The sequence below is a fragment of the Odontomachus brunneus genome, unplaced genomic scaffold, assembly GCF_010583005.1.
Source record: "Odontomachus brunneus isolate Ranch 3 - 2012 unplaced genomic scaffold, Obru_v1 Obru_scaffold_024, whole genome shotgun sequence".
NCBI classification, from domain to species: domain Eukaryota; kingdom Metazoa; phylum Arthropoda; class Insecta; order Hymenoptera; family Formicidae; genus Odontomachus; species Odontomachus brunneus.
In genome coordinates this window covers 454174-480222 of record NW_022639474.1, presented here as the reverse complement: position 1 = coordinate 480222, position 26049 = coordinate 454174, and the positions used below count along the sequence as shown (strand labels likewise).

Sequence of the window (26049 nt, the reverse complement as noted above, 5' to 3'; positions counted from 1 at the left end):
CTCCAAATAAGAAATTACACATTTTCCGTAAACCTTGGCTTTTTCTGGAAATAACGGTTTATTCTGTTGAAATAAAAAAATTGAAATATGAGTAAACATGTTATTATTACTCACCGAATATTTTTTCTTTCATATATACTTTTTCCCTCACAGGAAAATTTCAAACGTGCGTGACACACGTTTTAAACAAATATATAATAATTGCGATTATAATTTCTGCATATTGCGAAATTACACAATTTCGCAGTAATTTTTACCACAATCTTTTCTCCGTGCGCAACAACATCAGACTGGCATATCACTCTTAATTGATGCTGCTTTCGCAGCGACAGCTTTGGTTCGCGTCGCTTGGTTCCGGACGACCGCGGCCAGGCCTTGATTATCAGAGCCATACGTCTAATCCAACGTAGGGATTGGATGCACGTCGACATAGGTGCTTGTACATCGTCGTTAAATGCGTGCGCACATTCGACGTCGTGGTCATTACGCGGCAATGAGACGGTCACCACGTGTACTAGATTACCGTGGACGCACGACAAGCTGGCGTGAACAATAGCCGATGAGTATCGTGACCGGTCACGGATTCCCTGATTAATAGCGTGGAGCACCTTGTCGGGATCATAACGACGCCGGAGTTATGAGCGATGCACGATAAGACGCTATCTGCGATGGATTTTCGCGGCTTGCTCGCGACGATTATTCCGTCCGTGCGCCATTGAAAATAGATGATATCGGAAAAATCGCAATTCGCACGACGGCGACATTTTACGCGTCGGACATGTCTGCTCGGGCACGTATGAAAAGAGCGGAAAACAACATTTAATGGATATTTAAAATAATATTTAAAATAACGCACTATGGCATGACAAGATAAATAATGTTATAAAATAAAACGTGTAATACTGAAAAAATGAAATGCAAACGGGTAAATAATATTTTAAATCATATGGATATTTATCCGTCACAGTAGGAGAAAAAAAAGGGAGAGAACAAAACGAAAATTAAACAAAAATAAATGCAATCAGTCGTCTGAAAAAAGACAAAGGAAATTGTTTTCGTTTGCGTTTATTCCAACGAACATTCTGCTTTCTTTCTTTTTTAAGAATTAACACGAACACGAGGGAATTGCTCCAAAGCGAAACAAGCCGCAAAAATACGTCCCGCCCGAACAAATAGTAGACGAACGATCGACACGTTGTATTTTATGAAAGTTCAGCGTTTCAGCAAACACTGCGTCCATTATTTTTCGATTGTTCAGCAATACATCCACGCAAAATAAATTCGGCGTCGGCTTTGCTCCATCGGCCGGCCGTGTTTGCAGCCGAAACGTGCGCTTTTCAATCCACGCGCGCTGTATTATTTTAATACACGCAACACAAAGCTTTTGTTAGGAATAATGAGGCAGTTACGCGAACGTCAAATCGGATACAGTAAAATAATTTTGGCCGCAATATATCGCTCAACACGTTCTCTCACGGAATAAAATTTTCGCGAAAACCACGAATTGTAAACGAGCGCGCGTTGTTCGGCATAATTTGAACAAAGTACCACTTAAAGAGCAATTACCTATTTGATTCCGCACGTTCATTAAGCTTCTTTTCTCTCTCTCCCTCTCTCTCTTTCTCTTTCTTTTTCTTTTTGCGCTGATAACATTCATTGCTTCTCGCGATTCGCCAGATTTGCCGGGTGTGCAATTAGCGGGAAATTTACAGAAATTTAGACGTCCCCCGACTTTTAGAGGAAATATAAATGAAATTTGCCAACGACAAAGCGACGTTAATTACATCAAACAACCGGTGGAATGACATGCCGCGAGAATCGACAACGGTCGTTATTTCCGTGACATTGCTCCATCGACATCGATTAAAGAATTATATATTGCGACGCGGACGGTTTAAAATAGTTCTCTCGTATTTACAGCCTGCGCGCGCTACCACATATAGGCATGCTGTTCGCCATTGATAGAAAATTACGATGTTCGAGTTAACAGAAGAATTTCCGCCTGATTCACCGGAATTACTGCGGGATCATCGTGAATTCCAACCGACTGCACGGATTTTTCGTGTACACGGCCGCGTACCTGTTGCTGATTCTCTCGCTGCGTGGTGAGACGCGCCTCGACACATTGTCGGGTTTCGAGGAACGCTTGTCTTTGCGCCAATTCCCGTGGGTGATGCGTCAGTGCGCCGGCCACGTTCGTCCCGCCAACCACCACAATCGAACTCAACAGCTGAAACAGATATAAAGTTTCACGGTTAGACTCGTTGCACAAATGGATTCAACCGCCGTTTCTCTGACGTGCAGCACGCACTCCCGACATTTTCTCCCGCGTTAATTTTAATTATTCCCGCCGCGAGCGTTCGTGAAATTACCCAAGTAGAAAAATTTCCTGGAAAAAACTGGTGAGTGGCCAACTTTTTCTGGCTAGAATTTATTAGACAGCAACTGTATAGAATTTAAATAAGAAAACACTGACTGAAGACTAGGCAACAAGAAATGGTAAATAAATGTTAGCAATTTTTCTGTCTAGTAAAGACCCGAAAAATATTAGTCAATATTTCTTTGCTGGCCAGAAATTAGGCAAGAAAAAATGTTAATAAAAAGTAAAGCTACAACTATCTCAGTAATGAATGAGTTTGCATATGAAGGGATTCTACTTTCTTAAACACAACTCTACTTTCACGTTATTTTATATTGAATAGTAAAGTGTATTATTTTATGATGATGATATTATGATGATATTATGTATGATATATTGATATGTATAATAGAATCGAACGATAAAAATTATTTGACAGAATTCTGTACAAAAAGAAAGTTTGATTCGGTATTGGTAAAAAACTAGCCGGCCAACACTGGCCAATAATCAGAATTCTTGTTGAGTTACTGACTGGAAGGAGGTCACTCTTTCTACTCGGATCGATCATAATCTTAGTAGACAGAACAAAAAGAAGAAAATGGTTGGAAATCTCAAGTTAGTCGCATTTCGCGCGTTCATAACAACGGAAACGTGACACGTGTTCGCGGACGGCGATGAAGAGGAACGAGTGGATTATCGGTGTCATGGGGTGAAGATCGCAAACGAGACTTCTGAGGAAAGCTTTAATACCGGATCAGTGGCCGTAAGCCATGGATCGGATAGGAAGAAGGAACGCGCAGTAGGAAGAGAAAGTTTAATACTGGATTAGCAAAGTGGGGGTCGAGGGGATTAAAGGAGAGGACGAAGAAGGAGAGGATGAATAAGGGCAACGTCTCGAACGTCGAAGGTTATGGAGGATAAGAGAGAGAGAAAAAGAGAAAGAGAGAGAGACGGAGAGGGGGGGAGAGGGAGAGAGAGAGAAGAGAAAGAGGGAGAGAGAGAAGGAGAGGATGAATAGGGGCAACGTCTCGAACGTCGAAGGTTGCGGAGGATAAGAGAGAGAGAGAAAGAGAGAACGAGAGAGAGAGGGGGGGGGAGAGAGGGAGAGAAGAGAAAGAGGACACGTTAATTCTGGTAACGAAAGAGATCAATCTTCCCGACGGATGTAAGCAATTAAACGGTGGACTTCGATAAGCGTTGCAACTCATCCGTGAATAATAGATATTCCATGACCTTTCGCGCTTCTTTCCCTTTCTTTTTTTTTTGACGTTATTTTCAACGATCGCAATCACATCTCGACCTCTCGGTTTATTATTGTCGCGACTCTTGCATTTTAAATATTACATAAGAGCACTTATATTAGCACAGAGTGCAGCAAGTGCGAATAGAAAGCGTAGGCAATCGACACGTTCATGATGAATATCTCTCGCGAGGGTTGAGGCGCCGATTGACGCCGCCCTTATTTTTAGACCCCGAGCCCCGAGAGTCCCCGCCGGCTAACTCTCTCGTTACACGATCCAATAAACACAATGTGAAATGAAGGAGGATCAGCAGCCGCCCTAGCTTTCTTTTTCATACGAGAGATATGGGTGTTTAAGGGACGGTCGAGCTCGCAAAGACGAAAATCGATGGCCGTACTACCGAGGGTGAAGAGGAATTAAAAGAGAGACCGGCGAGAGTTCTTCCGGGAGGGTGGCCGGGTGATCGCCCATTGGCGAAACTCGTTCACGCATTTGGTCAATATTTAAATAAGCCCGCGGCAATGTTTATGTGGCGCACCTGGGGGTAACCTCGCCCCGCCGTCGTACTATCCCTGGAGAAACTCGTTATCGGAGTGTTTTAACAGGCACGCCCACACAACATGCCCGTGCCTCCCTCGAGCTGCCTTGTCGTAAATGACGAAGCCCTTAAAAAATCTTGCGTGCCTTGGCTTAGCGACTGCTCTTTGCCCGCCGCACAGTCTTGGGATATAATGCGGAGAATGATAAGATCTCTCGCGAAGTCCTTGCTTCGGCTCCTTCCCTCCCTTAATTCGAGCTTCGTGGGTGCTTCGGCTTATTTAGATTCAATCAACTTATGCTAATGTTTCGCAAATGATAAAGATACGGTAGTCGCGGAGCAATGTTGGTTAAGAGTAATTACGCTTTTATCGCACGTGGAAGAATGTGAGCTAAATATCATGAATAGGTTTTCGTCGATTTCTGTTACATGAGCGAGTAGTCCGGAAATTGAATATCGAAATGTTGCTTTTAACTTTTTTTTGTTTTTTATAAGTTATTTAGACAAATAAATATTGAGCACGTGAATATTTAAAGTAGAATACATGAATATTTAAAAGATTTTTCACAAAGTGCCACTCCGCCTCCCTTTATTTTGCAGTCTCTGTTTATATCGCGTGCACGCGCACGATAACGTTACGTAATTTTATTCCGCTAATATGAAAATTCGCGCGTCGTGCTCCCATTACATCGGCGGCTAACTGGCAAACTCAAAAATAACCGCAAGATGTGATGCAAGTGGAACGTAACGTCCGCGTAACCTTTTGCCGGGTATTAATTACGCCCGCCGACGTGATTGTTCTTTCCACGCGAAATCACACCGTCTGAAATTCGCCGAAACGATCTGTAATCTTTCACGTGACGTGGGATTTAAATTTTAATCGCGTACGCTCCTGTGGCGAGCGGAAAAATATCGGGCCAAAGGACCCGTGTGCTGCCGTCAAAGAGACGGCTCATTGAGTTTGCGGAGTTTCGCCGAGATTGTCGCACACGACGGTGCAAGTATACGACACCGTCGCGCACAGCTTCCTCGTCTAATGAAACTCTGCACGCCTATGGTGGGTTATTATCAGGACACCATGTACGGGGACTTGTATTCGCGCGCCTCTTTGATCTACCTTCGTGGAGGTTCACTGCTACTTAGGGAAAAGGGATCGTTCGGTCGGTCGGTCGGTCGGTCGATCTGTCGGTCGGTCGATCTGTCCTCCTACGTGGCGAAGCTTCAAAGGAAATCACCAGATCCTGCGAGGAATCGCTTCACGTGGCCATATAACTTACTTGTAATCTTGGGCGGATTTATTCGCAACCACCTGTAGGATCGCCATCCCGGGCGATCTCTTTAAACTTTTTCTTTTTTACGAGCTAGGTTTTTCGCGGAGTTTTAGATCCTCAGACGACTCAATTACTTTTTCTTCGCGAGGAAACACTCTGACAGATCGATAGAATTTTCAACGAAGACTGCGCGAGGAGTAACAGTTGAGTAATGAAACGCAATGGAGCGTGTAATTGTTCTGCTAACTGCAGTTTCATCGCGCGTCGACGTTATTACTTCGGCATTCAGTTATCAGCGATTGCTCAGTTTATTTTCTTTCTTTTGAACAACAGTTATCCCTCAACAAATAATATTTTCTTGATGATAGTCTTAAAGTATATTCATTACAAATATGAGGAAATATCATTATCATGTATTCAAAAAAGAATTTATTCTGTTTGCAAGAATATTATAAAACTCTATTCAAAAATAAATTAGTTCGTAAGTAAACTTGTTTCAATTTGATATATTCTTGATTGAAATTCAAAAATATATCAAATTACTAGGGAAGAGGAGAGAGATTCAGTATTTTTTTAATCAAATTTTTAATTAAATTTTATGCTTGCGATAAACTTACAGCAGATATACGTGGAAAAGAACACTTGAAAAAATATAGAAAAAAAATTTGTTTTAATTTACCTATGGGATATAAAGTTTATTTCTATGTATGTGTGTGTGAAAAATGAAATTTATTTCTACGAAACTTTTATTCCGCAAATAAATTCTCAAGTATTTTTTCTTAGCGTGTAAACTTATAAAACACTTGAAACATGTAATATTAACTTGAAGTACAGTATAGAGTACAGTATACAGTGTGCACTCTTCTATATATAGTAAAAATAATAGCGCTGTTCGGTCCGATCTGTCCTTTTTGCACGATCACACTCAATAGTATAAAAGAACGCGGTTTAACCGGTAATTTTGAATTACGGCGGATGATACTTTCCTGCGTATCAATTAGAATTTCGCTACGTCGGTAAAGTACGAGTAGAGTTGGTTGTTGCGGATGAAGTTAATTATTTAGAGGGCTACACTGTCTCACGGGGGATTCGCGACCGACCTGCGTTAGCCGGGGATCGTTGCGAATTTCAAGGGGAATCCTACAAGACACTGCTGAATATTACATGCCGGTCAGTCGAGCCACCCCCGCATATATACACCGCTCCAGTCCAGAGACCCAAGAGAGAAATACGCCCCCTCGGCCGATTTGTCTGCCGTAATGGAGGTCGAATTTCGCAGGAGGATCTCAAAAAGCACCGGGTAAAAGACGCCTTTCATGACGGATAATCAGTCGGTTGCCTTGCAAACTACACCGAGTGTCTTTTCACGAGTGAGGGAATTGTGTATCACTTGGCGAATGCGGATGAAAGCAACGACGCATATACGAATATATCGTCGACGACGATGAAAAGAAAATAGAGACACTCATACTTTACGTCTCTCATATCCAAATACTTACGTAAAAAGAGACAAATATAAATTTTTGTCCGCGATGCTTCGTCCAGTATTAATCGTTCTTAACTGCACGTTTCTTATGTGTGTCGATTAATATAGAAAGTCAGACCACATTCAAAGAAGAAGTGACATTTTGACAACTTGACGCTTTGTATATTTCAGTGTGAAGAGGTTACAAACTTACTCGAAAGTTACACTCCGATTTCTTTCTAATTTGGCACAAATGTAGAAGTACAAAAAATATATAGGTCATATTTTTTCATTTTGGCCTACTTTGAGTTTTACAGGCAGTTTATAGCTTTTTAATGTTCTCTTATCATCAACAAGTGCAACAAAAAAGCATAAGAAATAATATTGAATACAAGATATAAGCATTTTTGATTTGCTGATTTTAAATATGAAGTCAAATATGTAAAATTATTTGTATAAATAATAAAATGTTTAAATAAGTTGAAAAAGTTATTTATACAAATAATGTCTCGGTTTGGCTGAGATTCGAACCATTTTTCACTAATTTAGTACAGATTTGAAATATTTCGGTTAAAATCTCGTCTAAAGAAATTTAGAATGGTTCGTGTCTTAGCTATGCTTAGCTATGCTTAGCGATTTTATTAAAATTTTAATTAAAATTGTCGAATTTCTTTCTCCTCCTCTCCCTCTCTCTTTCTCTCTCTCTCTTTCTCTCTTGGTTTAGCCGAGATTCGAACTATTTTTTACTAATTTAGCACAGATTTAAAATATTTCGGTTGGAATCTCGACTAAAGAAATTTAGAATGGTTCGTATCTCAGCTATGCCGATTTTGTTAAAATTATTTAACTATATCTTGTATTTAATTTTATTTCTTATGTATTTTTGTTGTATTTGTTGATGATAGGAGTGAGAATATTAAAAAGCTATAAACGTGAAACTCAAAATGAACCAAAATGAAAAAATATTACTCTAAATATTTGATGTACTTCTACATTTGTGCCAAATTAGAAAGAAATCGGAGTTTACCTTTTGGGTAGATTTACTTGTTAGTTTCATGGGTGTATCACTAGATCGAGGACGATACTTCCCTCGATATCAAAAGAGCGACGTAATGATCTCAGTTTTTAATTCTAATGTCGTGAACGCGCGCGAATGTAATGCATCGCACGACAAATTCGTGTCGGCGCGCGAAAACGCCACAAAATTGTCGTCCGTTGACTGAATATGACAGCTAGATGAGAAACGATCGCGACAGTTCGACAATATTTAGTACCTATCGACCTATTGAGTATGTACACCGATCTGTTGAATCGTTATCGATTACATAGCCATCTTGGATATCGATTCGTTCGCGCAACCGAATAGCCGCTATTGATGCATCAATCAACATCGCTCCTCCTTTCACGCGTCCTTTGTCCGTCGAGATTGAGTCTCGTGCGTAAACGAGCATCGAGAATGCCGAAAGAATGATGTGCGATCGTCGGGACATATCGTCAAGATATTATCACTAAGTAATCGCCTCCTTTTTCTATACGTGTAATCGATGTTTGTCGCGTCGTGTCGTGTCTTATTTTCAACTCATTCAATTAGTAATAGAATCGGTCGATCCTCTCGGATTTATTAGTCGGAAATTAGAAATTCAATGATATTTCAAAAGAAATAAAAAGAAAATATGACACGAGATACACGCGGCGTTGAATCTTGGACGGTAGCGTCAGTAACAGCGAGCGAAAGAGAAAGAGAGAGAAAGAGCGAGAGAGAAGGGTATATGGAGTATATAGTTATAGGAGCGCGACACACCGTGGCGCTAGTAGTCGAGGCTCGTTTCCGATTACGCGCCCGTTCTCGATCTTTCCGCGCCGAGCAACGGTCATTGACTTATCGATCAGCAGCACTCTGTATTTCACGCGTTTTTTGTCTGTCGAAAGTGAATCTCATGTGTAAACAAGCATCGGGAGCGTCAAGATATGCGATACGCGATCGTTGAGACATATCGTCAGGGTATCATTGGTAAGTAATTTCCTCGTTTTTTCGTATATACGAACGGTTTAGTCGGCGTCTCTTACACTTGTCATTACCAACATCTCACTCGAATAGTAATAGAATCGAGCGATCGTCAAATTTACTAATCGGGAATTAGAAATTCCTGTGATAATCAGAAAGAAATAAATAGTATAACGCTAGAGCTATACACGCGATTCCGAATATCGACTGATAGCGTCAGTTAGTTAATAAAACTAATTCGCAGAAATTGACGACGATTCCGTCATTCCGGCGAATCGTACTCAATTATGAGCGGATCGCGAGAGCAGAGGTGAATGAGACAAATGGAGGAACGTCATTTTTTCGACCGAACGTATATATAAATCTCGCGCTGTTTTCACGAGAGAGAGAGAGAGAGAGAGAGAGAGAGAGAGAGAGTGTGTGTGTGTGTGTGTGTGTATAGAGCGCGTATTTGCAGAAACGCGACACTGTTACGCCGCGGCGTTAGGGCCCGATCTACAATAGATGGAGTAAGGAGTAGAAGTAGGAGTAAGACGAAATGGAAATAATTTATTTCGCTTACTCCCTTACTCCAGCTCTTACTACTTAATTCAAGCTTACTCCATGTGATATAGACGAACAAACTTTTATTGGTGTAAGGGACTAAGCGAAATAAATTATTTCCATTTCGTCTTACTCCTATTCCTATTCCTTACTCTATTTATTGTAGATCGGGTCTAACAGTCAGGGACACAAATTGCACGCCCGTTTTTTATCTTTTCGCGTGAAGAGTCGCCATTGACGCATCGATCAATATCGCTCCGCGTTTCACGCGTTCTTTTGTCCATCAAACGTGAGTTTCGCGCGTAACAAGCATAGGGAGCGTCGAGATATGTGATGTACGATCGTTAAGATGTATTGTAGGTATGTTATTAAGGAATAATTTCCTCATTTCTGGACATATGTCATGGTTACTTGTCGAGTCGGCATCTCTTAAGTCTATTCTACAATAGCCATGAAAATATGCAGTAAGACGTAAGAAGTAAACTAATTGAGGTATTTTTTTACTTAATGGAAATACTTCCGATGTAAAAGAGTTATAGACATAAAAGCGAAATAACTTATTTCTTACTCCAACTCACGCCAACTTTACATATTGTAGACGGCCACTTATAATTCAGGAGTAATGGACTGTAATCCATTCCTCGAGTCTCTATACTCTTGATATATTGGCATCTAAACGGAGAGGATATTATAATTTCTTTTTATATAAATTCTTTCCAATTTTACTGTTTTTAATAATCAAGAAATAGACTGTTAGTAATGTTCATTTTGCTGAGGAATATAACAAATTTCACGAGAAAAATAGCACATTTTCTAATGGTACATATAAGTAAAATATAAGCGACACACGTAAAATGAGAATATAGTTAATTGCGATAGAATGTCGATCTATTTCTCTGTTACAAAATCCTATAGTAATTTTTACTATAGGATTACTTACAAAATTCTCTCTCCGTGTATCTCCACGTGACTAATTATAAAATTTATTTTTTCTTTCAGATCGACCAGCGTATATACATGGCGACTCCCGGGGGTATAGTTTCGGTGAACGAGAATGCCGCACTAGAGGATCTCCAGTTCCGGACTGAACAAGATTAGCTCGAAGGTTCGCAGATCTCACGTACTCGTTGAACTCCTTGCGAATGAAAATACAGCAACATACTCGTCGAGATTAAAAAATTATTGACTTAAGACGATCGCAAGGAGTTAATACGTTTATATCTACGTGCAATTTTTTCGTTAATTTGTTGATCTTAGTATCTAAGAAAACTATATTTCTTTGTTCCAGATCTGTAGCGGTACGTGACTGGCCTTAGGTCCTCGATATTTCGGTGAGTCCAAGAAATAAATATTTTTTTAAATATTACTGTTTTGCAACACTATCGTGTTTTTACACGAATGTGTTGATGATATGCGTTAATGAAACATATCAGGGAAATCAATGCGATATACTTGTATACTGAGAGAGAAAATATATATAAGAAATTAAAAATAATTAAAAATATATATATATATAAGAAATTAAAAATAAGAAATTAAAAATAATTATTTTCGATAGGTACTGAGATTACATGTTTACTTACACATAAAATATTCTTTAAATAAGAAAATTTTCATATCTGGATATAAGAACATTCTGGATATAAGAATATTTTCACAATCAAATTTGGACAAAAACATTTTCTTGAAACCAATTTTGAACCAAGCAATATTATACATTCTATTTAAATGAAAAAATTTACATTCAAGTAAACATGTTAGTATCTACCGAGTAAATATATTTTTAGATATTTTTTTCTCTCAGTGTAGTTTTGCATGTGTTTATTTATACCACCTAAAACATACTACTCGAAACAATCAGGGGATTATTTTTTTAAAAGCTCGCATTTTACTTAATAGATATTTGAACTCTTTTCTTGAATATATATCTACTGAAAATAGTTTTGTTAATCTCCTAATTTCTTAATCACTAGTCAGCTTATTTGTATAAAAGTTTCGTCAAGATCTTCCGCATACCGAAATTTCTTAATTTATACTTTAGAACTATCCGACGAAACTATTCATTTAATGCTCTTACTATTTGTTTTACTCTTTAATAGTTTCGAGCAGCGCAAAATTTGCATTAAAATTGCGCCACTGTGCATACAGAATTCTGTGCAGTTACTATTCGGGATAAATTTTAAAATTGTCGCGATCACTAGTTTTCGAAATTTTTCATGCACAACGAATTAATATATGTCAAGTCGGCCGAAACTTGCACTAAATTCGACATGCATATTTATTTTGTTCCATTCGAAGGTTTATACGACATGGAAACTTCATGTTCTGATAAAACGTAACTGACCGCGATATAAACGGAATATTTTCAATTTTTCTCTTCGTCTCTCACGCGCGATCACACGGGAAGCACTGTCATCTTCAGCTCGCCATTGTTTACACGCGATTCGCGATTGTTTACACGCGGCTCGCAAACATATTTCAGCATTGATCGCGTACTTCACATTAAATAAGTTATAAGTTCATCTCCGTCAAAATTACCATGCTCGTATGTGTACTGCAATGCAATATGATGCGGTAAATGAAGAACGAGCGATGTAGGATGCTGATAGACGCTACACATGGCGGACGCTGGACGGATAGAGACACGATTGAAATAAAACAGTGAATTCATCGGTATAGAGCCGGGGACGCGGCTCTGGATATCTACGCGCAACGATGAACATATAATTAGGAACGTTCTCTCAAAGCGTCCTATTACATAGTCCATGTGTAGACATAAATCGCATTGATTTCCAACGTGAAGGAGTAAGAAATCCTTTTGAAATTTAACTGGCATTAAATGGCGTTTCATTGTGTGTACGCCGTAATATCTCGGCACAATGGCACACTTATCGACGTATATATCGCGTATAACGATGATTCTAAAGACATTCGCGGAAATTGACGACGATTCCGTCATTCCGGCGGATCGTACTCAATTATGAGCGAACTCGCGAGAGCAGAGGTGAATGAGACAAATGGAGGAACGTCGTTTTTCCGACCGAACGTATATATAAATCTCCTCGCGTTGTTTTCACGAGAGAGAGAGAGAGAGACTCTCTTTCTCTCATTTGATCATATTTCCCGTTCCTGCTCGAGCGCCGAAACCCTTTTGACTGCAAACGTCAATTGAATTTTCCGATTCGTGCTCACTGCACAACCAACCCTCAATCTCTTTCTTAGCTTTTTTCTTTGTGTCGCGCCGTAAGTTCTCACTCTTCTTTGCAATGTAAGTTCTCATTATGAGTTCTTACTAAATATATCGCCGGAAGTCTCGTTAATGCGTGCGTCTTGGACTCGGATTAATGATGATTGCTTGAAACTTGTTTTAAATGAGATACTCATGTTTAAGTTTGAAGTTAAATGGGAGTTTTTCGCGGAAATTGGGATTGCTATTGCAAATATATCATCACGTGTTTTATTTGTAAAACTCAGGTCTAACACTGAAGCTTGTATCAATAGCTATTATTTGAAATTTGTTTCAAGTAAAAAACTCAGATTTGAACTCAGAGCTGGATGAGGGTTTTTCTGTTGAATCGCCTTTACAAATATAAAAATATTCTGTTAGAATTCGACTAAAATATTTCAATTTAACTCTGAATAAAGATCTGAGTATTTCACGTAAAATAAGTCTTAAGTAAGGACTGAGAGAAAAGAAATATCCAAAAAATAAGAATATTTACGTTCCGTAAATACTAATAATATATATACTTGAATCTAAATTCTTTTAAAATTCTAAGTGCAATAAATCATTGTTTTCATGAGAAGCTAAGGTTTTAAAAAAATATCCTCTCTTTTGAAGAAAATTGCAAAATATTGAAAAATATTTCGTATTAGTACGAGTATTGGATTAATATATTATTAGTACTTGCTGAATAAATATTTTTTCATTTTTTAGATGTTTTTTCTCTCGATATATTAATACAGGTCTGCATGACCCTTTCGTTCTCGATGTTTCCGACAGTTTCGAATAGGTGTTCGTTCAATGCGTGTTTCCAGAGAGAATTTTAACAGATCTGAGATGCAATTTTGTTGGGAGTAACTTCCGTTACCGGTCGCAGTTGAACGCAAAGTGCAAGGGAAGCGAGAAATGCACGAACTGCCGTGACTTGTCGCACTGTATTCAGGTTTCTACTACTTGAGCCTGACACTGCAGCTCCGCCATGCATATTCGCGTTCTCGCTATTGATACATTCGAGCGACGTCGTTTTCCCTTCGTTTCGCTTTCCTTCGCTTTTTTTTGTTCCGGAGAAGAACGATTCTCCGCATCGGACGCACACATACGCGACCTCCTTCATGTTTTATACACTTCGCATATGACCTCGCATCAAATGCGTATTATCGAACTCGCTCGCAAAACCGACGGTATCATAATAAGAAATATTCGCGAAAGGGCAGCAGCAACATGCTTTCTCGAAGTTTCCAATAATATCGATAGGATCCAGTCATATAGGATAAGTCATTTTTGCTGAGGCAACACACACATTGAGAAAAAATTCTGCTAATTTAATAAAATATCCGCAACCTAATCTAACCTAACCTAAACATCTTAAACAATGTGTGTTTGTTAAAATGACAAATGATGAGAAATGATTTGCAACAACTGTTCGATCTGTTGTCCTAATCTATCATCAAACAGCGAACGTGCTTTTGTTTTCATAACCGATTTTCTCAATGCGGGCGGATTTGAATGCAACACAGTTTGCATTATAATTCTGCAAAAATCCGCTGCTTTCGCGAACGTTCGCTTTAACGTGATATTTGACGCTATCTCTGCCCGTTCTTGTCGTGCGACGCGATGGAACACGGTGTGGGGAGCACGCGTGCAGATTTACGTTCGCTCGCAACCGCGCGCGTAAATTTTTCACAACCGGCCATTTCCGGTGCATTTAAACACACGAGCTGGCTATTTCGCTTACCGTCCGCTTAAAGAATTGTCCGCTGCATGATTTAGACAGCACGCAGACAACATGCTGTCAACGCGTGGTGGCACATCGCAACAACGGCGACGATGCTGCTGACATATTCGCTGCCTCGCGCGCTACAATTTTGCAATGTCAATTTCGCTCTGAAGCTAAAGCATTGAAATTTAATTTAATTCAGAATTAGTTTCATTCGGAATACTTCCTTTTTTTCTTTTCAACCTTTTCGTATCTCCGGCGTTTCTAGAAAAGATATACTTCATATTGAGACGATTACAGAAGTTTTCGGGGTCGCTGATTTCATCTTCAGTTTAATCCAGAATAGCTCTTTTTTTCTTTTTTACTCTTTCACATCTCCGACTTTTCTAGAAGAAAGATTTTTCTATTGTATATTTCACATTGAGACGATTACAGAAGTTTCTGTAGCCGTTGATTGATTCTAAATTTTTTATCAAAATTAAGAAATTTAAAATACTGGACTCAAGATGACGGCCATGAAAAGCTTAAACATTGTTATATTTAAAATATGAATTTAGGTTAGGTTTTTTCTGTGATCGAAATTATGATAGATCTCAGACTGTGACTGTAAGGAATTCCTTAACATACTCATTTTCGATTCTAAGTCAAAATCATCTGTTATTCTGTCTATATGTTATCGATAGTTAAGTAGTTATATAACTTTTATAAGCAGCGAAATGCGATCTTCTCTTCTGTGAATTCGCTCAGCGAGTCGGAGAAATGTTTGCTCCTCTGAGGAGACGTTGCCAATATGTTAGCTAAAAGTTGGATTTTTTGTAAAGTTTATATAACTATATTTTATCGAAAATATTAAATTTAAAAATATTACAATTTTTTACATATGTGTGTAAGGACTTGTCTCTAAAACAAACTAAAATGGAAGTCAACAGGATTATTTCTTTAAAAATTAATTGTTTTTGTAAGTGAGACATACGATACATATATTCCCTGAGATATGAAAGGATTAAGTTTTGCCTCGCTGTGCAAATATGCCGGATAACGATCGGCTGATTCGTCGTCGTGAACTTTGGGAGAGGTCGATTCCTGGATCGTCCGAGCGAAATTACTCCGCGAAATACCATGGGTTTATTTTTCGATTATTTTATTTGTTGTAACGCACTCGGATCCATCATCGCGTAAGTTTACTCCGTAACCAAACGCGTTTTCGACGCAGGATATTTTCACGACGAGTGATCCATCAGGATTATCGATGAACCCGACACGAAAGGACACGTCGCTGCTTCGTGGTGGTACAGTCGACGCTGCGCGTGTGTCGATAGATAAAGCGCGGCTTTTCGGTCGAAAAATCGCACGTCTTTCATGTCACCGCACGTGACATGAAAAACGTCACGCGCGCGACTTTAACCTTTTCGCTACTAATTACCTAGACGTACATATCCCTAGACATATGTTTTCCCCACCTGTAATAACAATTTCATTTAATTGAATAAACAACTTTTCTGACATTCAGAAGACATTAGCTATCACTCTACTAATTACCATTGGGACAGACATGCCCTGCTAAAAATCTCAGTGGGACATCAGTGTTCCTACCCTATTCCTTTGGCGTCAAACATAAAACTTTTATTTTTTTTTTCTTAAAACTTCATTATATTAATATATTTAATAAAGTGAAGATAAAATAAAAAATTGCACCTTTGAAAAACAAAATTATATATAATAGCAAAAGAGTTAATATACCATTTGTCTTCTCGTGGCGAGCTGGGAACGCGGGGAATTCGTGTGAGCGTGACTTGATTATATTTTTTCACATGTGACGGCGCGCGAATATTAATTCCCTCTCACGCGGCCTCTTTAATTTCATTCCTGCATTCGTGATTTATACGTCGAGGGTAAGATGAAATCAAAATAGAATCGATATTTACGTGCATATCTATCGTCTCAATCAGACTTCAGCAAAAGAATCACTGTTTACACGGGCCATTTTTCAACAGCGCACTCGCATTTGCGACGTATTACGCGCGGATATTACGTGCGTCCAATGATAATGAAAATGAATGAGAAAGCACTCGGCACGAGTCCACGTCGCGATGCACCCGAAGGCCGCTCGCGTGGGAAGGGCCCATCTGTCAAACGCAATGTAGTTACGTAGAAAATGACAAATCGCGCGATTAAGTCTCTCACCGCATTGGCCCGTTTTTCGCTGCGCCTCGTCGGAGGTGTGACAATTATTAAGCGACACCGGCCCGCGCGCCTCGTCATTAGTTTTCGAGTCCCGTCAGGCTGCGTCGAGAGCCCCGTCGGCTGCTAACCGTATCGACAGGAGTCGACTTGAGAGACGAGAATGCTCTCGAGCATGCAAGAAATATCGATTTGCCTTTTTCCCCTTCTGCGTTATACTGCACCTCCACCTTACCCTCGCGAGCTCCTCGCGGCCGATTGCCGTGACCGCCCACGCGACTTCCGCTTTGTGAACTCGTGAGAATTCACCCCGGAGATGCGCCCCGACCGAGACTTATCCTCCTGTGCACGTGGATCATCGCGGGACGCGAAACCGCGCTCGCGCTCATTCGAGTTTACGTCCCGCTACTAAAATGAATACATGCTATGCCGGAGCTCGTTACGATTCGTTAGTATTATGGCAACTCTCCCGAGTCGAAAGTAAATAAACAATTATTTTGCTCCGAGAGCATCTTGTACGTGAAACGACGAGGGAGACGTAGCTCTGCCAGTGGTTGCCATACGGACAGTATTTTGCAGGAAAAATTATTGTTGAATTCTGTAACCGCATTCTGAGAGAACAAGACGATTGATCTAATTAAAATTATAGTTATTTTTGGTGCCAACCATATTTTTTGTAGTAAAATGTATATAATGTTTTTAGATTAGCATTATAGTAGAATTTCATAAAAAATAGTTTTTTTGTCTTTAGAAGCTATGACCCTCTCACTATCAAAAACATAATAAATTCGAATAGCATTTATATGAAAAAAAAATTATAATATTTTCTCCGTGTCTATCCAGATTCGCCTTGATAATGCGAATTGCGTAATTTACGTTGGTTTTCGTCATGTTACTTGACTCAAGTCAGTCGGTAGACGTGTAAGTTAATTTTAAATACCGTTAATTATAAGTTAGTTCCACACATGCCGTTAATCAAATTCCGCGTATGCACGGAGCTTTAGTATCTGTATTAACTTCGTTTGGTTTTTTAGCTTCGTAAGTAATGTGAACTTCTCAAATGAGTAATCCGCGTTTTAATATTGCGAACTTATTAAAAATTTCCTCTGTATTTTATAATTAATCCGTATCCCTTTCCTTGTGCAAGAGGAAGAAAATTTCACGTTATTTCTCTCAAGGGCTGTCATTACCTCAGTCTCAGCCGGACGTTCCATTTGGTGCGGCTTTTATCTCCTCCTTTGCTTCTTTTGTTCCTTGACATCTTCAGGCGAAGTCGCGATTTTACGAGGGAACCCAACGCCGGGGTCATAGCGATCGGGTTTCTTGTTACGGGATTGTGCCGTAATTAAAGGACTGCTTGCAACATCCTTGGGTCTTTCCTATTTCGATTTGCCCCTTGTCAATGTGTGCTCGTGACCGTAATCTCTGTCTGACATCACGACGTTTCCATTTTCCCCAATTATTCTCGGCAAACGCACCGAAACCCAAATGTTCACCAGAATGTGAAAGTGCGCAAAGAAACTTGTCCTCACAGCTTTTTCTTGTCGTCGCAGCTAGCTCGACGTAGTGCGACACGATTCGTACAAATAAACGATAATGAACATTATTAAAGCTTCTTGCCTGGAAATCCTTGTTAATTAAACGGTTGTTTTGCGCGGGTGCACACGCGGTAAAAAGCTTAATCATTGCGGAGCGACGTTAACGAGCACACAACTCCTCAATCTGATTTAAGGGGATGCTGGAGTCGATGACGAACTCGAACGATGTCGATAATGCAGAGACGATCGTCACTAATAAAATCACGCTATCCTTTTTGTATTTCTTGTATATACAGAACTTACATGAATGTGTGTTGCTTTGTTTTACCATATTCAACGGAAAACCTAACCATATATGTGTAGAAATTTTTCTGCAAAAAATCTTTTTCGATATTTTTAAGCTTCCAAATGCAAATGCAAAGGTAGAGCAATGTTCTTCTAAATTTTTCTATAAGCAACCACACTTTCAGTATATACAAGCTGCGGAATTTTTGGATTAGACAAATATTACGCTGACAGCTTGAGATTTTACATTAAAAATTTCTTGTTTGTTTTCGTCACATATCGAACAATGCTCCTATTTATTTTTGCACGTACTTTCATTGCGTAAAAGCATTTGTAATTCTGTGTAATACGACGTAAACTTTGCAGAAAAATGTCAGTGTTCTGTCGGTAAAGTTTTCAATATTCCCTTAAGCCTGATCTACAATATGCTCTTTGCTTCCTGCTTCTTTCTCTTTATCTCTTTTTGACACAAACCTTAAGCTTTAAGCCAGAAAAAGATAGAAGACAAGAAATAAAACGCAAAGAGTATATTGTAGATCAGGTTTTAAGGATTCACGCTACTCTGAGACATTGAAAAGTCAGAAATCACTATTTTTTTTGGACTGTAAATTATAGACAATATTCTTTATTTACAATGTTCAATATATATAGTTTAATGGAGATTTGATGAAAATAGTTTTAAAGAATATTAAAAAATAACCGGATTATTAAATCTCCTGCAAAGCTCCTTTGCGGAAACGTGCATTGATGGCGTAGACGATGTCTCGAAAATTAATTATCTAATTGACTTCTAATTTAGCACACATATTCTGAACAACATTATCTAGGATGCAACGCATAGGGCTTTTGAGAGAAATGAAAAATTGTGAAAGTTACAGCAAGCTGAAGACAAACATTCGACTTTTGTAAAACAAAATTTAACTTTAAAGGTTATTATTATAAAAAAGTGATTAATTGTATCCAAAAAATCTTACGTTGCCTTAAATGACATTGTTAAGAATATGTGTGTCAAATTAGAAGTCAATCCGACTATTTTTTAATATTTTAATATATATTTTTAATAGTTTTTAATATTTTTTAAAGCCATTTTCATAAAATTTTCCATCAAATCATGTGTACTGAACATTGTAAATAAAGAAAATCGTTCATAATTTATAGTTGCGTTGAAAAAACAAACCAGTGATTCTGACGTTTTCTTTAGCATCTCAGAGTAACCTCTTAATGAACGGTGTTGCGTTTGCTGGAGCGCACAATCGACGTCGATAGTTTTGCTAAAAGTATCCTCTGTTGCAAGTAATCACGTCGTGTCACTCCTTTGACTTCGGCCCCTCGCACATTAGAAGCGCGCATACAAAAATGTGCCAAAGAGATGCTGCCAAGCTGCGTCGAACGGAGTTACTCGTAATTCCACCGCGGGCAATCTTTTTTTTCATCAGCGCGGAGTTCACCTCGTCGCTTTTTATGACGGAACTCTTCCTATCCTTATTTACTAGTACCTCAACTTCCGCAGGTAGTTACCTGCTTCGCTGAAAATATATAAATCAACGATCGCAACGACGTCGAAAGCACTCCGCGACGCGCCTTCGAGGGAAAGGTCTGCGTTCCATCGAGCTTTTCAGATATTCTGATTAAACGCGCGCGCTTACACGTTATGCAAGCGTGAACTTTCGCATTACGTTGCGGCGGCAGTCGAGAGCGAGCTTCGAACTCGGAAAAACAGCTAGTAAAATCGCGCGAGTCTGCGGAAAAAATGTTCTTCAAAATTCTAGAGGCGCTTTTGCTCGCGAAAGAGCTGGTCCATAAGCGCCGTAATTGCGTTATCGTTCGATAACCGTCTGCGCGAGGGGAGGGAGTAGATCAACGTCGAGTGTAACTGAAGTTTAATTTTATCTCTTTCCGACTTCTCGTCCTGGAAGAGGCGACGAAGTTGACAGTAGTACGGAGATTAAAGTCAACCGACGCCGGTTGAAACGAACTATTAATGTTACTAGCAAGCTGCACTTCTTCTGCAGACAGTTTCCAGCGAGTTTACTGCACGAAAGACGCGTCTCTCGCGGGACGGTTAATCCATGCAACATACATTTCAGTCGCGGCGTGACGAGCGAGATTTATTTCTCCGTATGGACTCTCACGTGCGTGCATTGTGCGGTCTCCCAGTCTCTAAATAGTAAAAGCAAGCGCACAAATGGCACAAACGAATGCTCCCGCGTCGAAATGACGGTGCTTTCGCGAAGCTATATTCCGTTCGATCTTCTTTGTCTCTTACACAAACGCCTGTGCGCACTTCCCGTCTCTCCGTGTTCGCAAGGTCGCACAGTGTGAAATTTTAAGAAATTCCTGGTCAATATTCTAAGTTATGTTGCCAATTAACAGTTATATTTTAATTAAGATAAATTAGTTTATTAGTTGTATATCAGGATCTGATAAAAATTCCGCAACATTAGGTAAACTTGTAATTCTTTTACTTGAAATTTTACAAAAACTTTTAATGCGCATACACTGAGAGAAAAATTATATAATGAATCAGCAAATATTTCCTTGATGAGTGCCATTAACATATTTATTTAAATCTACATTCTCTTTATTTAAATCAAATATTGTTTATTTAAATCAAGTAAACAATGTTTAATTTAAATAAAGAGAATGTAGATTTAAGTAAATATGTTAATGGCACCCATCAAGAAAATATTTGTTGATTATAAATCAGAAGAAACCAAAAGTTGTTTCGTAACATTTTCTATATTTTTGCTGTGTAAACATTTCCTTGCCCAACATTCTCTGTGCTCTAAAAAAAACTGATCGAGCTACATATGCTCGATTTTCTCATATAATCCGCGAATTTTCGCAGCTTTTTTAAATTGTAAAATAAAATACACGAGAAAAAAACTTTAAGCACATCTTTGAGATATTTCTGGGGAATACCCTGGGAAAATGTAATAAAATCTTATCGGAAAATTATAATAAAGTAATATTACTTCTTTCCTAATGGTAATTTCACATTGTTAAAATAAGAATTTTAGAATAACAGTTTTATATCACAAAAAGGAAAAAATATTACAAGATATATTGTCAAAGTCTATCACGTTTTCAGTTAAAACATTGTAAAAAATACTCACGCAGAAAAATATTGTAGTAAAAATTACAACAAAATTTTTGTAATTTTTGAACATACAGAATTACAATCGAAATTACTGTATATTTATTTTAAAATATTATGTGCATTTGACTTTTTACTAAAAAATCATTGTAACTACTTGAATATCTTTCATATCGTGTATCAAATAAATGGTCAAATTTACTATTTCCGTATAGTCTTACACTATAATTTCAGTATAGCTTTATAAGAAACATTGCAAAAAAAATGCAATTTTTACTACAATATTTTCTCCATACAATTTTTTAATGTTAGTTGCACAGCAACCAATATATCAGATAAAGATCAATAAATTAGGTAAAAATCACCAGACACACAAGATTTGTGTGCGTGATTTTTTATCAGGTTTTGCTTAGATTCTTACACTGTACGTCGGAAGTACACTGTACGTTAGAAGTACGGTACATTGCCTGCGTCTAACATACACACATTCAAACATATAAGAAGCATTATACGCTCAAGTATGCACACGGCATGTTAATTACTACCTAATTTGCATAATCAATTTCCGCAACGATATTTAATCCCACAACTACTCGAAATTAATAAATTTTTATTCTTGAAATTATCTTCGATGTATAGCACTTTTTATATTTCAATCATAGCTTCATTCAGCGGAAACGATAAAATCTGCTATTTGGCGAAGATCGACGTGTCATTATTGCAAATGCGAAATGTCATAAATCGTCATGCGCAGAAATTCGAAATCGTTGGAATTTGATCTAAATATAAATCGTTGATGGGACGATAAGTTAGTCGCGATAAAGCCTGAATGCAAAGAGAGAGAGAGAGAGAGAGAGAGAGAGAGAGAGAGAGACAGAAAGAGAGAGAGAGTGAGTGAGTGCACATTTTACAGGACTTTGTATTGGGAAGCAAATGAATAGCGTCGAACGAATCAAAAGCTACAACGCGCGTACGCGCAGTCACCGCGACAGAGATTCGAGAAAATTCTCTAATTTTACCGCAAGCGTGGCTGAATCGCTCCCGCTGCTGTAACTTTCTTTTTTCGCGAACGAGCGGTCGATTGTACGGAAAATCGATTGAAATCCCGCGGGAGGCAGATGGAAATGCAACGGGACAAGGCGTTTCTATTAACTTCATTGCATCCGCCGTGATGTACGAAAAAGACGCGAAGCCTGCGCTTTTCCATTTGTTCGCGTTATCCGGCAAAATCCACGATGATGGGTACAACCACGACAGTATCGACAGAGCTTCTGCCGTCGCTTTTTCCACGCCGTGTGCACACGGACGGCGCATAAATGCGCAACACACACACGCTCTCTCATCGCGCTTCGCGCTTCTTCTCCTCACCGACGACGTTCCCGTGATCAACATTGGCCTTGCACTTTGTGCAGCCCACACGAAGCACATAACCGTTTCGCGCTAACCCAATCTCGCCACGAAATAAGGTTCTTTTGCGTGGTTATTATCACGAAAATCAGTTTGGAAGAAGGCAAACGCCTCAATTCGCCTTTCTCTCACCGCGGCGATATACCTGAAACATAACAGACATTGTGCGTCTACAAGACGATTACTCGGCCGTGCTATTTCATTATTTTTCCCTTTACTATTGCGCAAAATTCGAACCGTGGAAAGATCATTCGTTTCGACAAGATGTTGCAACAACACCTACTCTAGAAATTTACCCCATGTTTTTAAATGACACAGGTTAATCCTAAGTTACCCAAGTTCGAAAAAAATGATATAGAGTTTTGATCAATCATGTAACGCAAATGCAATCAAAACCTTATTAACAACAGGATTGTTACCCATACAGCATAAATTTAAAATAATTTATAAAATATTAAAACTAATACTAATACTACATATGAAATGATAATGAATTGTTACAGAATATTGATTCGCGTGATGTTGGGTAGCGAAGAACGTCATGTATTTGACTGAAATTTCAGTCACAATGTTGATAATTACGTTCTAATCGACGATTACTATCGCTCTCTCTCTTTCTCTCTCTCTCTCTCTCTCTCTCTCTCTCTCTCTCGTACGCGCGCGCGATTCCTGCCCTTTGAAAGCGACAGCTGTTTATCAAAAAATGACACATCCGAGTGATGTGACGGCTATTTGCGCTGACGCGTGACGTCACGCGGTAGTTTACACCGCGTGCTATATTCGGGCCGAATTATTTTAGTAACAAAATCGATAGTTGTCGTGGCTATTAAGATACACACAGGTCGAGCGACCCTTCGGGATGATCCTCGCTCTCTTCGCGTCGTCGTGGTCGTTGTCGTGGTCGTCGTCGTGTAGGGCTGCTAGCCACGAGTCGAGGTCGTGCGCGCGCTCGGCACTTTTTGGAGTGGAAAAGATCGTCGTCGAGAGAGTGGGTGGTCGAGATAAGGGTCAAAACGCCGGATCGACCTCCCTTCTTGATTTCACCTCGTAAACTTTTCTTCCCGCCAAACGAATGAAAAAAAAATTGCAGAGGAGACAAGAAATTGTGCTCCTCCCGGGGGAGATAGTGGAATTAGCAGTGAGTCTATTTATCGGAACACCTCACGCAATGAAGGTCCCCTTCCCGTTTATTAATCCACGAGTAGACGCGACGTGAAAGATGACGTCGTCGATCACCTGTGAGCCCCACGAGCCGACCAGCGATACGTTTTTCCTACACGGGAAAAACAGTATGGTTGGCCCACATATAAATCTAATTGTCCCAACCGGATTCAATAGTAAGATACGAAACAACTAATTATGTAGTTGTCGCAACCACTGAGCAATTGCTAAGTTATTGGCGTTGCAGCAGTGACGATATCTGGCTGTCACAACCAAAACGATTTCATTGATGTAGTTAATACACCAAAGTAACTTATACCATACACATTACCATTACACTAAGATAACTGGAGTGATGCCATTACGCTGCCACTATATCCTTCTTTCCGTGTATTTCGAAAGATAATAATAGTAATAATTAAATTAAAATAATTAAAATAATTATAATAATAATAGTAATAATTAAAATATCATAGTTATTGTATTGATAAATATATTATTGATAGTTTAAATGTCAAGAAGGAATTAAATACTATAAAATAGTATATAACGTTAATTTTTTACGGCATGGTTAACGTTAAATTTATTGATTTGTTAAATTAAACGGGAGAAGAGAGAGATCCTTTGGGTACAATCGGATGATAAGAAAAAAAAAAGTTCTCAAAATAAACACAAATCTTGGGAGGCTCGAGCCAAGTATTGACAAAAAAAGTGTTTAATGAACAGATAACGTAACAATGATCTCGAGCGCAATTCGCCGGTTGAAAGTCATGTGATCTCGGGAACTGCCGAGCGAGCGTAAGCAATCACACAACAGTTCTTGACGCGAGGTTAAACGGATCGGTTGGTGTCGTGCGCGATTCCCGTCTTTTCCAAATCAATCAAAATGTGCGTGGGTTATGTTATTTCGCACGCGTAATCATCATGCTGTGTGATTGTTTTGTACAATCTTCGAATCTAGAGAGTAATTACCACCTTTTGTTTTCATCGGTTTAAGATAAAATGCATTATCCTGAGCCGATGATTTCAGCTTAATATCTTTCGATGTCTATCGATATAACTGACTAGAAAAGTTGCTTCTTGTTTCAGAGATTATGGCCAAGTGATGAGTGCGGTTCCCGGGAGATTTAGTTTGCGGTGAATGCGGATGCTGCATCGGAATATCCGGTTCGGGCAAACAGGATCGGCTTGAAGGTGAGTCGATAAATTTCCCATACCACTATACTCTCCCATTGAGTCCTTTATAATTGCAAACTAATTGTCCAAATAAACATCGTTACAAACATTAAGCCAAGAATTAAAACACATTCGTATTCGCACTGATTGCCATACCTAATCGGTTGTGCTATCTTTTTGTTGCAGAACTGTAGCAGAACGTGGTCGATTCTGAGTTCCCGGTATTTCGGTATTTCGGTGAGTGAGAAACAAAAATTTTAGGTGACGGGCTTTTTTTGATGAGTGGTTTTCACTCGAAATCAATGCGATTTACCTTGCTTGTAGATTTTTGCATGTACACTGAGAGAAAAATAATTGTTAATCAATAAAAATAATTCCTTATTACAAATTATAATCATTTTCCATCTTAGTCATATCTTGTTTTTCAAGAAAAATTAGTATTTGTTTGTTATTCTAAGCAAAATTAGTATACATAAGATTATTAACAGATAAAGTTATAGTAGTATTTATCACCAAAATTAAAAATAGGTTTTCCAATTACAATTAATTTACTATCCATCCATAAACACAATTTCCGAACACTTCTCTCAGTGTAGTGTATTTCTAATTGTGTTCGTGTCGTCCACTGCTCAAAATTATTAGCCATACACTGCTCAAAATTATTAGAAGATCATTACCTTAAAAAAAAACATTTTATTTCTTAGTTACTTGAATTATTGAATATATCCTTTTTTAAAGGTATCAGAGTTTTTCATAATTTCTTCAAGTTTCTAATCTATGTTAACGTTCAGTAAACATAATTATATATATATATATATATATATATATATATATATATATAT

General features: G+C 38.7%; 2 protein-coding genes across 6 annotated transcripts in view; one reads left to right on the top strand and one right to left on the bottom strand.

Annotated features, from left to right (window-relative positions):
* LOC116842314 overlaps window positions 1-26049 on the top strand; it is a 187908-nt gene that overhangs the window by 80107 nt on the left and 81752 nt on the right. For both annotated transcript variants that reach the window (XM_032811349.1, XM_032811350.1), the window contains 4 exons: window positions 10422-10527; window positions 10711-10753; window positions 25121-25225; window positions 25394-25444. The gene's annotated coding sequence lies outside the window, so the exon portion shown is untranslated. The remainder of the gene's footprint in view (window positions 1-10421; window positions 10528-10710; window positions 10754-25120; window positions 25226-25393; window positions 25445-26049) is intronic.
* The window catches only part of LOC116842311 (adenylate cyclase type 5), an 81811-nt gene that overhangs the window by 32027 nt on the left and 23735 nt on the right, over window positions 1-26049 (bottom strand). For all 4 annotated transcript variants that reach the window (XM_032811322.1, XM_032811323.1, XM_032811326.1 and 1 more), the window contains one exon: window positions 2081-2230. In XM_032811322.1, coding sequence (XP_032667213.1) covers window positions 2081-2230 — 150 coding nt within the window. The remainder of the gene's footprint in view (window positions 1-2080; window positions 2231-26049) is intronic.